The following is a 13,085-nucleotide window of genomic DNA, read 5'->3' on the forward strand; positions in this document are numbered from 1 at the left end:
AAAATAGATATTATTATTTTAGCTTATTTTCACTTATAACTTTACGTAATACTAGCATTTAAATTTGTAATATTGATTTAGATATAATATTGATTTTGGCGAAATATCTGATTTACTTCTAAATAATATAATTGATGTGATTTATGTTGATTATAAACTAATTAGATTGTCAATAATTAGAATGAATTTGTATTTAATATAGATTTAGCGTAAATTGATATATAATAACAACTCTCTTTTATTATTGTTATGTATTTTTATTCTCAAACACATAACACTACAAGCTAGTTATAATGGTAAAAACGCGAAAAAATATTCGAGCTACTTCTGTTGAGGCAAGTTCTATTCATATCATGAAGATCTGTCAAGAACCAACTGAAATTCTGAACAAATACGTACTATTTTTTTTTGTTTCTTGTATTATAAATTTATTTTGAATGATCTTGTATAATTTGTTAACAATGAGTATATTTATTCACATCTTTTGATTAAAAGAATAAAATAGAAATTATATTGATTATCTTAAAAAAAAATAAAAGATGCTTCCAATGCTCACTGCTCACTGCTCACTGCTAAATTTTCTTTGTTTCATTTTTCTTTTCTTTTTCGTTCCCTTTTCTCATTGATTTTCTGGGAAACTTTTCTCTCACTGCTGATTTCCTTCGTTCTCTACTTTCCTGGCGATAGAGGAGGAAGTAGAAGAGTATAAGGATGAAATTTCTCTACTTCTACTGTAAAATCCGGTTAATTAACGGCTAATTAACCCATAAATGAGAATTTATTCTAGAAAGCCTAAAATGTAATTTTTATAGCTATGATAGAGGAGACTGAGACGAGAATTTTGGTACCAATTTTATAGAATTCGGACCAAGATTGGACCGAACGGGCCAAACCGGGCCAAACCGGGCCAAACGGACCCAAAGTGGGCCCTTGGCCCAACACAACTAAACCAAAACCCTAGTTTTCAGCACTCTCTCTCCTCACAACACACTCAAACACGCTGAAATTAGAGAGAAAGGGAGGAAGAACACTCTCTCAAGTTCTCTCCCTTGGTTGATCTTCAAACCACCATAACTTTTGATCTAGAGCTCCGATTGCCGCTCCGTTTGCGGCCACGCGTTCACCGCGGAGAGCTCTACAAAACCCATACAATTAATCTTGAGGTAAGCCACGTGTTTCTGTTCGAAATTCCAGCCCTTATTTTCGAGTTTCATGGGTAAAATGTTGAGATTTTGGGTTCTTTGATGTTATAGGACCCAACTCTCTTAAAGGAGAAGGTTAATCTTGTCTCCTTGGACCTTGGGTGTGGTAAGATTCTCAACCCTAGTGTAATTTTATTGTTCTATGATGTTTGGGTTTTGAGATGTTGTGTATGGGTATGATGGTTGTGACTTAGGTTGTGTATGTGTGGATATTGGAGCTTGATTGGTGATATTGAAAAGCTTGGAAAGGGTTTGGTGGTGAAAAATCTGTTCTTGGAGGTGTTGAGGCCTTGAGAGCTTGTGAATAAGTGATTTGGAAGTGCTCTGGGGGAGCTTAGAAAAATCGGCTAAGGTATGGTTTCGGTTTCCCGTATCTAATATGTAATGTGGTAGGAAATACTTAGGCTAGAGGCCCTAAGATAGGCATTGAATGGTTGATGTTGTTAAATGATTGAGATATATGATGTGGTCATATATGTGATGATGATTATTGATGCCTTAATGGTATGATGTATGAGAAGTATGCATGTTGTGATATATGCTTGATGATTGGTTATGGTTGAATTGTGGGTTGAACCATGTTGATGGTGAATATGATATTGATTATGTATAATGATGGTTAATTGGAATTGGTGTTGTTGAAAATTGGCATGAGGAAGAGTATATGATATGTCAATGTGTTTGGGTTTGAACCACTTGGGTGAAGTGGGTTAAAATGATGGAATAGTGATTTTGTAAATTGTGGTAATATGTCAATGTGTGAGTTGAGGAGGCTTGATGTTGAATTTGATATATTTTGATTGATTTCAAAGAAAAGGGATGAAATTGGCATGTTTTGATTGATTTTGAAAAGAGTTGAAAATGGCTTGTTTTGAAAATGGCACTTGGTGGTTTTGTATGAAAATATGGTTTTTGGGCATACTTTGGCGGAACATAACTTGGACTACGGATCTCTGTTTTGTACCAAATTTGTTTAGAAATGAAATTGGATCCAGGATGTCCATGCCGTTCGAAGGACGGGTGAAAAACGATTTAAAATGAGAAAGTTATGTCCGTCGGAAGATTGGGTTTAAATCTGTGAATTCTGCAGCTTTTAACTTAGAAAATTTTTAGCAGAATGACCCCTTGCGCGTGGGCGCACTTGGCGCGTACGCGCCGATCTTTCAGAAAGCGCCATCCACGCGTGCGCGTGATGTGCACGGGCGCGCCGATTATGCTGCACCCAATGCCCAGCCATTTTCCAGAGAGTTATGCCAGAACTGTGCCAGTGTTGTGCCTGGGGCACGAGAACACCCGCGCGTACGCGTGGTTGACGCGTGCGCGTCGATTGGTAAATTTTTAATCCACGCGTTAGCGTGCATGACGCTTACGCGTCGATGAGTTTTTGAGGCCATCCACGCGTGCGCGTGGAGTGCGCGTACGCGTGGCCCTGTTTTCATCCCAAAGTTGATTCTTGAGTTTTAAAAGCCAAATCTCATACTTCTAAGCCTCCGATCTCACCATTTATGTCTTAAATCATTATGATATACCTAGCATGAGAAAAAGGGCTAGTGAATGTGGTAACTTGCGAGTGAAGCAATGGGGAAATATGTATGATCATTGAGGATCAAAGATGATTATGTGAGATGCGGAGAATGGCGGTGGAGGTGCTTGTTATGCCATGGGCCGAAGGGCCGTAAATGTTAATGAATTGGCTGGTTATGGATTTAACCGTGAGCCGGATGGCTAGATTATTGTCGTGTGACGGCGGAGCCATGTTTATGGCTAAGTATAAATGCATATATGCTGTTGAATGAATTGTGAATGTTTGCACTTCCACCATCGGAGATGAGGGTTTCCCTGGGTAGTAGCAGTGGCTAGCCACCACGTGCTCCAGGTTGAGACTCGAAGCTCTGTTAACCCTATGTCATAAGTGTGGCCGGGCACTGTGAAAGGCCCGGATGAGCTCACCCCCGAAATATTCACCAGTGAGGGTGATGGATATGGATCATGTTTATGATCAAGTTTCTAACGAGTATAACTCGAGTTGGGGATGCGCGACAGAGGGACAGTCCAATGGTTAGCGACCAGGACTTGTCGGGTTGGCTCTATAACCGACAAGATGATATCATCAGCCACTAGGGACAGGCATTCATCATATGCATACTATGTGAATTGTTTGAGATTGCCTATTTGACTGCATATTACTTGCTAATTGTCTAAATGTCTTAACTGCTCCTATTTGTATATTCTTTGTCTGATATAACTGTGTTTGCTACATTATACCCCTGCTGGTGGTTGGGAGGTGAGAAAGAATTGGAAAGAGAAGTATTAGTTAGACTGAAGAATCTTTAGTCAGATGCCCTTATATGGTTTAGCTTGTTTATAAGCTTTGAAATTATCTGGAGGAAGTTCTAGGATTGCCTTTGGCTTTCCTCTATTATTATGTATTATATATGTGGAAGCTGTTACCATGCTGGGGACCTCTGGTTCTCACCCATGCGGATTTTGTGGTTTTCAGATGCAGGACGTGAGGTTTCCCGCTGAGGCATGCTGGAGACTTCTAGATTTGCGAAGATCCTTTGTTCTCGGGACTATGTTTCGGTTTATATGTTTTGCTTAGATACTTTTATCTCCATTAAATAATACAAACTGTGATGACTCCTCTTATGGGAGATTTTGGAGAATAGGTTTTATGTATTTGTGTCCCTTTGGGTTTCCTTTGGGGTTTTTATTATTTTATCATATGTATATATTGCTATGCTCGGACCGGTTATCTTCGCAGCCGGATCTTGAGTCTTGATATTCCTGTTTTTGACACTCCTTTGTATATATATAATCTCGCGTTGGGTTATCCCTGTTCGTTACGTTAACGATCGGAGTGTTGCGCTTTTGAGTTGCGGTTTTTGTTTACCCCTTTTTCTACAAAGGCTCCTAGTTATAATCAATCATTCATACTACTATACGTACTAAATTTTTATTTTAGAGGTCGTAATACCTTGCCATCTCTGAATTATGACTTAAGCATAAGACTCTGTATGGTAGGGTGTTACATCTACAGAAATTCTTTCTCTTCACTTCACTTCACTTCTCTTCCCTTCAATCTTCCGTGATCAACACGAACTCTTTCTTCTTCATTCAAACAACAAGCACCACCCTTAATAACATTCCTAATCCAAGAAAACCTTCTAGCACAACAACAATATTCTGTCTTTATTCTTCTTTTTCAACAAAAGGTACTTTCTTTCTTCTTTTAATAATTTTTTTTTATTTTTCCTTAGTTCTCATGTACCTTCTCCTTTTTTCTTTTTTTAAGGAATAGTAAAAAGACAAAATTTCTCTGTTTTTATGATTTTTAAGTATATAGTTGACTAAAATTTTGCTCCTTTTTTTTCTTCCCCTTTTTGAAGTTGTTTTTGTGTTTGATCGGTTAGCTTTGGTGCATAAGCTTATTCTGATGATGACGAACTGTGTTACTATAGTTTGGGGCTTAGTGGTGGTGGGGGCATAATTTGAGAGTAACTGTAGTTTTTTTTATTATTATTTTTAAAAAAATTTATTGGGGTCAAGTGGAAGAATTTTGACTGTGCAATTTTTGTTTCTTGACCATAAGTTGACTATGTAGATTGTAGAGGTGTTCAAAAAAAACCAAAATATGGTTAACCGGTTAAAAAACTATAACCACATTTTAGTTAACCAGTTTAATAAAATAATTTTAAAAACCATATCCATATTTTTTGAAATTGGTTAACCAAAACCAAATTAAAAAAACCGATTTTTAATCGGTTAACCAAAACCAAAACCAAATTAAAATTAAAACCTAAATCTAAACCTAATTTCAAATTCACTCTTTCAGGCTTCGACAAAACCCAATTCACTCTTCTCTAGTTCACCGCCGTCAACAGTTCTTCTCCTCCGCCTCTCGCCGGAGCTCACCAGTGATTTGTGGGACCTTTACCTCTTCAAGTCTTCACCTTGATTCGCGACTCTGTCTCTCTGCCTCGACTTCCCATTTGCGACTCTGTCTTCACTTTGATTCGCCTGAGTATCTCTCTTTTTTGGTCTCTTCTTCTTTCGTCGGTGGCTCGCCGGAGCTCATCAATTGAGGTAAGCCTCCTCCTTGCCCTTAGTTCTGAGTTCTGAGTTGGATTTGTTATCTGGGTTTTTTTATTTTGTTGATTTGTTCTGTTATGTTTCTTCATTATGTTACTTTTGACTTCTTCGTTTTAATGGATTGAAAATGTGCAGATTTTAAATCTCTCAATATTGAACTCTTCATTTCAATGGATCCTGCTGTAAGTTTCTTCTTCACTATGGTTCACTTTTTGATTGGTTAAGACTTAATTAATTTGTATGAATTGAATGGAGAATTGTTCACATTTAGTTTTTGAATTCTGGTTATGTAAATGGCTTTGGCAATTCAAGTGCATATGTTCCTATTTTTCTGTGATCAAGCTTTTATTTTGTTTTATTTAATTTGTCAATCATCTGAAAAATCATTATTTAGTTGAAGAAAACTAACTTATCTTATACATGTTTCCGGCTTCTTTGTTCTGATTTTTGTTGAAGAAATAATATGGATTTTTGTTCATCTCCTTTGATTTTGGTCCTGCATTCTTGTTTTACATTGTTCAATTTAATCTTTTGAAGTAAATTGTTATATGCAATGCTTATAGCTATGAGTTTGCAGCGTGTAAGTTGGACTGAGAATCATTGTTATATGCTAGTTTTGTTGAGAAATATTTTGGTATATGGTTGTAGGATGAGTGACATAAGAATGAAAACAGAGTGAACTGATAGAAATTTGTTGTTTAGTACCAAATTCTGCTTAGAGATTTCTAACTTGAAGTACAGGTTCCTGCCAGATTCAAATATTATAGGAAAATTATTCGACAAAATGTGAGGATTTAGCTCTTTTATGAAATTCCAGTGCTTTAGGAGAATAGAGGCAGGATATTAATTGAGTCCTTGATCTAACATTAGCCCTTAACTTTAACTGTTAATTTTGTTAGACATTGACCATTTGAGTCAAATACAGGCACATAACAAAAGATCTCTTATTATTACAGTTGTACCAAGGAACTTGTGTATGAACTATGAAGCTGCTACCATAAGTATGGCCTTACTGAGTATGGCCACCTTAGCTAAGAGGTCAAGCACAATCCGACACCATGCATTTTACAACAATGGCAATAAGTGATTTTTAATTAAAAATTAACTAATCCAGTTTCAACTACAATCCAAGAGTCATTAATTTATATTATGCCTTTTCCATCTAGTTCAGTAAGCTACACACTCTAGCTAATTTATATTAGGTCCCATCTTCTATTTGGTGATGAACATTATTTGCTACTGAAACGTACAATTTAAATGTGCTAATATAATATGGCACTCTTAGCTGTTATCTATAATTGCACTTAGTTACCAATTACATATGCATCCCTAGCTAGCTTCACATGCTTTCTTAATTTCTTATTATTATTGTTAGTATTCACAATTTGTTGCGTTGTATATTGGTTATAAACAATAGTAATCAATGATACTGTACTTTTTGTGCGCTCCCTCATGAACCTGATGATGATGATCATCATCACAAATACAAGATATATTAAAAATTACTATGTACCTGGATTCAGTTGTCCTTTGTAGCTTGTGGTTTGAAGTGTTTGATTTGATGTTATTAATGCTGTGATAATCAGTAATCCTGTTGTAGCTTCAAATTATTATAAGTTTCTGAATTGGTATATATGTGTAGTTTCAAATTGATATAACTTATTCAGAAACTTTAATTGATATATATGTGTAGCTTCAATCACCTTTTGCACTTTGAATTGAGCTTGTTTGTACTTGTTTGTGAACATCAACATTTTGAACACCCTTGGAATCAGTTTCAAAGTATATGTATATATTGTGTGAACTTGGCTTTGTGCTTGATAACTTTGCTTTGTTGAAATATTTAATAATTAGATTTTATGGCTTCTTATTCAGAATGAGGTAGCCGATCGTGATGTTCCCATGTCAGAGTCTGCAGAGCATTCGGCTTCTACATTACTTCCTCTCCCAACCACATCATCTGAGCGCAAAAATCGATCAACAGTTTGGGACCACTTCAAGAGAACATCTGATGATGAAAATAAGGCTCAATGTTAACACTGTTTGAAAGTGATCAAGTGCGGGAATGGAACAAGTGCAATGAGATCACACTTAAAGATTTGCATAAGCAATCCCGGTTCAGATAGAGGCAAATGACAGAAAACAGGCACATCACCTAGCCCAGAAGCACAAGTGGGTAGGTTTGATGCAGAATATGCTCGGAAAAAATTGATATCAATGTTTGTTCGTGAGGAGCTTCCTTTTCGATTTGTAGAAAGTCAAGGTTTCAAAGAATATTTAGCGGCTCTGCAACCAGGATTCAACACTCTTTCACGTATTACATTGGCACGTGACATCTTGATGCTCTATGAAACAAAGAAGGTTCAACTTCAAAAATACTTTTCCAAATACGGAGGAAGAGTTTGTCTTACAACTGATAACTGGAGTTCGTGTCAGAATATGGCGTATATGTGTTTGACTGTTCATTTCATTGATGTGGACTGGAAGTTGCAAAAGAAAATACTAAATTTTTGCCAAGTCACCGGCCACACGGGAGAGATTATGGCTCAAAATGTTGAAGCTTGCTTGAATAGCTGGAAGTTGAACAAGATCTTGAGTTTGACAATTGATAATGCATCGTCTAACGATGTAGGAGTTATGTATTTAAAAAAAAGGCTGATTTCTTAGAAGAGTTCAGTTTTGAATGGAGAGTATCTCCATATGCAGTGTTGTGTGCATATTTTAAACCTGATTGTGAAGGATGGATTGAAAGAAATTGATGATTCGGTCGCCAAAATTCGGGATGCTGTGAAGTATGTTAGATCCTCAAATTCAAGATTAACTAGGTTCAAGGCATGTATTGCACAAGAGAATATTCCACATAAGAGTCTTGTTTGCATAGATGTTGAAACGCGATGGAACTCTACATACTTAATGTTAGTAGCAGCCTTAAAGCATCAGAAGGTATTTGAGCTATTAGAGATGCAAGACAAAAAATTTGTTGAAGAATTAAACAAGGGAAGAGGGATACCTTCAATTCAAGATTGGGATTATGCTAAGTCCGTTTTACCATTTTTAGAGATATTTTACGATGCTACACTTCGCATCTCTGGATCCTCTTATGTCACTAGTAACTTATACATGAAAGAAGTGTTTGCTCTTGGAAGGAGGATTCAACAATATCGTGATTATGATGATTTGAGCATAAGTCTTATGGCAAGTAAGATGAAAGCAAAATACAACAAATATTGGGGAAATGCAAAAACTATTAACATGTTGTTGTTAATTGCCGTAGTTCTAGATCCTTGCCATAAGTTGGATTATGTTGAGTGGTGCCTAGTTAATTCTTTTGGTGCGAAAGTGGGCGGTGAATTGAAGGCAAAGTTGTCTTCTTGTCTTCATTCACTTTATAATTTATATCAAGGTGCAGATGAAGGAAACCAAGATGATACCCTCTCCCAACCGAGTCCAAGTGATAAAGCCAAAGACATTTATGATATGGGGTTATATCGCCGATCAACCGGTCGCAAATCCAATCTTAAATCTGAGCTTGATCGTTATTTGAATGAAAACTGTGAGCCAAATGATAAGCCTTTGGATATTCTAGGATGGTGGAAGGTTAACTCGAATAGATTTTCCATCCTAGCAAATATGGCACGGGACATATTGGCTATACCAGTTTCAACAGTAGCTTCCGAGTCTACTTTTAGTATGGGGGAAGAATCATCGATCAATATCGTAGATCATTGACTCCTAAGATGGTAGAAGCCCTTGTATGTACCGAAGATTGGCTTAAAGGAGACTTTTTCTCTTCTGTTGCACCTGAGAATTTCGAAGAGCCTGAAAAGGTCGAGCAAGGTAAATTGAATATTAAATGTTTCTTAAATATATCATATGATTTACTTAGAAAATGTTTTAGTTTAACTTATAATTATAATTTTTTAAAAGTTATAATTATAGTTTTTTTATGTACAGATTTGATTTTATCAGAGGACATTACTTGTTCAATAGGTCCAGTTTCAATTGCGCTTGAGGATGACTAGAAAGTCTTGATTGTTTGTTTTCTTTAGTTATTCTAAACACTTAGGTGGTAAAGAGATTAGACTTGGTTTTTCATATATGATTAGACTTGTTTATGTTTATGTTTATGTTTATGTTTGGTGATAGATCAAAGAAATTCAATACTCCTTGGATGGGAATATTGGTGTCAACAATTATAGCAGTTGCAATGTCATTTTTTGCTGTTGGAATTTGCATTGTTTCTTTGGCTTAGGAAAAAATTTTCATCGTTGAAGAGGCCTTTTGAAGTGCCATTGTGAATGAAGGGTTTGATCCCAATGTGCCTTATACCTTCTTTGCTCTTGCCTCTTGGTGTATGTGATAAGTATTGTCACCAAAAATTTAGAAAAGTAATTATTATTTACAATGGAAGGGTTTTCATTATTTATAAATGTTACTTGTATTATTTAGAAAGAAAAAAAATTAATTTTTAGATTAAAAAAATCAATTTAAAAGAAAAAAGGTAAACAATTTGGGTTTTTGTATGTAAAAATTAGTTTTTGGGTATAAAAACTAATTTTTTGGTGTAAAAACCGGTTTTTTAGTGTAAAAAGGATTTTCATTATTTATAAATGTTACTTGTATTATTTAGAAAGAAAAAAAAATTAATTTTTAGATTAAAAAAATCAATTTAAAAGAAAAAAAGTAAAAAATTTAGATTTTTGTATGTAAAAATATTAATTTTGATGTAAAAATTGGTTTTTGGGTATAAAAACCGGTTTTTTAGTGTAAAAACCGGTTTTTTTATATAAAAACCGGTTTTTATAAAAAACAAAAACCAGTTTTTTAATATAAAAACCGGTTAATTTTTTAAAACCGGTTTTTATTTTAATAACCGGTTAAAAACCAGTTTTAATTTTTACTAACCGGTTAATAACCGGTTTTATAATATGAAACAAATTTGGTTAATTAACCAATACTATATTTTTGGTTAACCAAAAAATTGGTTTGCTTTTTGGATTAACCAAACCATGAACACCCCTAGTAGATTGTAGGGTGTAGTCTTAATCTGGTTTTTGCAATGCATGATCTGCTGAATATTCTCTATTTCTAATATCTGTTATTTGTTTATCTTTACTGGTATTTAATGTTATGCGTTTATGGCTACTATGATGGTGATCTTGTGATTAAGGTTGATGGTAGACTGTGTTTAGATTTTGGAACTAATTTAATTGTATGGTCCTTTGTCAATTTGGGAATAATTTGGCTGCTAAATTTTCAAAGCATCTTTTATGTGATCTCTGTTGTGTTTGTTACCTTCCTATATGTGCTAATAGATATAGAATTTGTTGCTTTTTGTTCTGGTCAATCAAAAATTTTTACCTAGTCACAATTATCTCCGCCAGCCGCAATTCCCATTGCTCAAGCTCCTCTCCTCCTTCATTCAATTTCCATTCTTGAACCAAACATTGATTTTTCTTCAAATGCTTCTCAGCCTAGTGCAGCACTTTCTTCTCAGCCTATTGATCTGAATCTCAGAATTTTGTTCTCAGTTAGTTATACATATTCTTCATGTTAATTATATTTTTGTATTCTTTTATGTAAAAGCTAAATGGACTTTGGTTTTTTCATAGTGAATAAAATGAGATTTTGACCCTGCATGCAATGTTCTAATGTTACAGTGAACCCAATCCATCATTGAAGGACAGAGTGACTTTAGACTCATTAGCTAATTTTGTTGAGCAATTGACCTAAATAGTCCAATCTCTTGTTCAATGATTGGAAAATAATGTCAGCTCTCCCTCTAAGGTGTTTAAGGTCTTTGGTTCCAATTCTAAGACTTTTAACCAACAAAGTAGTGCGTCGAATAATCTATTGTTGCTATGCTGTATTGAGAAGGCCAAGACAGATCTGTCCATTGCTAAAAAAAGGAGAACAGATTCACTTGCTCCAATCAATATTCCTGGATTAGAGCTACCTAGTGTGAGTACTAAGTAATAAGTAGTTTATTATTATTATTATTATTATTATTATTATTATTATTATTATTATTATTATTATTATTATTATTATTTCACTAATAACAATTTTTTTATATATTTAGTGGGTGCAAGTCTGTTTTAGACCAACAGCTTCAATGGGTTTGGACAAAACTGAACTTGCAATTGCAGCATACTTGTATGGTAATCATTTGATGGATAAGTAAGTAAACTCAATTAGAATTTTATTTGTTAACGGTGGTGTTAATTTGTTTAGCTATTTTTATTTATGTTAAATTATCTTTGGCAGCTACGAGGAGGATATAGTATTTTCAGAGTTTACATCTCACAGAGATGTATTTAGGAGCTTGATGCCAGGAAAGCCAATCGTTTCTCTTGTGCTAGACTTAGTAGCAGATATGATCAGGATAGAGTTGACCAGAGAAAGTGGTTATTGATTTTTACCCACAACTTTTGCGGTCAGTATGTAGGAGTGTATACTAAAATAATATTGGTAGTTGTTATTTGTATTGCGCATATAAACTAGTGGCTGAAATAATGTAGCTGTCAGAGAAGACAAAATTGGATCCCGACTGTGCCGCTTTGTATCACATATGTTTATTTGGGCAAAGTTGACTGCTTAAAAAGAGTAAGTTTATATCATTTTAAATTCATATTAGCAAATATTGGCATAAAATAATTTTAATAACTAAAATGACTTTCTCTTGATTAGGTCTTTATCCCTGTATCTGAAATTACTGACGAAGGTCATGAACATTGGTACCTCGTAGTGATTGATAGTGTTAAAGGACAAATCATTTTGCTAGACCCATTACCCACTGAGAAACAGTTCAAGCGAAAGAGGACAGGCTTGAAATTAGTAACTATATTTTCCTTTTTTTGTTAATTGTATACATATATGACTAAAAAAATAAACTCTAACATAGACATAAATAGGCCATTTATTTGGACGAGCTATTGGAAGATCGTTCATTCTATGACTTTGAGACCACTCCAAATCTAATTTCTTCACAATTTGAATTTGAAGAGCCGGAAGGCCTTCCGACCCTCGAAGCTGGATCGTAAGATCGTATAATTAGTAGTTATTGATATGAAATTTATGCAATTATATAATACTCTAATATAGCTTCCTCGATATGTAGGAGTGACGCGGGTGTGTGGGTTGCAAGTTGGATGATAACTTGTTTTGAAGATGATCATTTTAACATAAAAGTAATGTTATGCACTAATCTTTTCCTTCATTCTTTCTTTTATATTTAGGTAGTTAAGCCTAATGTGTAATTATTCAAATTTTATTAGGTGGATGATGGGGTTCGCATGAAGATTGCAGTCTCACTCGTGTTAAAGAATCATAATATGATCAGCTATAGGATCAAAGAAAATGCCATTGAAAATCTTAATAAGCTGTATGATAATCACCATCGTGATGATTATGAATTTCCACAAGATTAGATTTGCAACATAGGATATTTATTATTATTTTTGTTTTTATTATTTTCTTGTGGGCATATGTGCCGTCTAGTGACATACGACATTATATTTTGTTTACGTTTGTGTTGGTATTTGTTTGCCGGATTATTTAATGTCTCCATTTGACTATGTATGAATTTATACTCTTTTGGTGATTGAAATTTAGTTCTTTTATCAAGCTCAGTCTTAAATCTTTGAATTAATTATGTATAGTTCTTTTGCTATCTTCCATCCATTTTTTTATGCATGTAATGAGATTGGAGCATAGATATCTTTCACATCGACACAACTTCTAAAAAATAGTTTACCTGAATTCACAAACTATAAATTCATCTATAGAAAC

The 13,085-nt window shown here is 34.6% G+C and overlaps 1 protein-coding gene across 1 annotated transcript; it reads left to right on the forward strand.

The window, feature by feature from the left end:
• The first annotated feature begins 7,511 nt into the window (after positions 1-7,511).
• Positions 7,512-9,023, forward strand: LOC130949496 (zinc finger BED domain-containing protein RICESLEEPER 2-like). Its single transcript, XM_057878196.1, has 2 exons — positions 7,512-7,922; positions 8,034-9,023. Exons 1-2 carry the CDS (start codon positions 7,512-7,514, stop codon positions 9,021-9,023), a joined length of 1,401 nt encoding a protein of 466 aa, XP_057734179.1.
• Positions 9,024-13,085: the final 4,062 nt, after the last annotated feature.

The sequence above is a fragment of the Arachis stenosperma genome, chromosome 9 (genome assembly GCF_014773155.1).
Source record: "Arachis stenosperma cultivar V10309 chromosome 9, arast.V10309.gnm1.PFL2, whole genome shotgun sequence".
NCBI classification, from domain to species: domain Eukaryota; kingdom Viridiplantae; phylum Streptophyta; class Magnoliopsida; order Fabales; family Fabaceae; genus Arachis; species Arachis stenosperma.

Coding starts and splice junctions, on each gene's coding strand:
- LOC130949496 (XM_057878196.1), top strand. CDS start 7,512: ATGTTTGTTCGTGAGGAGCTTCCTTTTCGATTTGTAGAAAGTCAAGGT. Junction 7,923..8,033: donor ATAATGCATCGTCTAACGAT/GTAGGAGTTATG, acceptor CTGATTGTGAAG/GATGGATTGAAAGAAATTGA.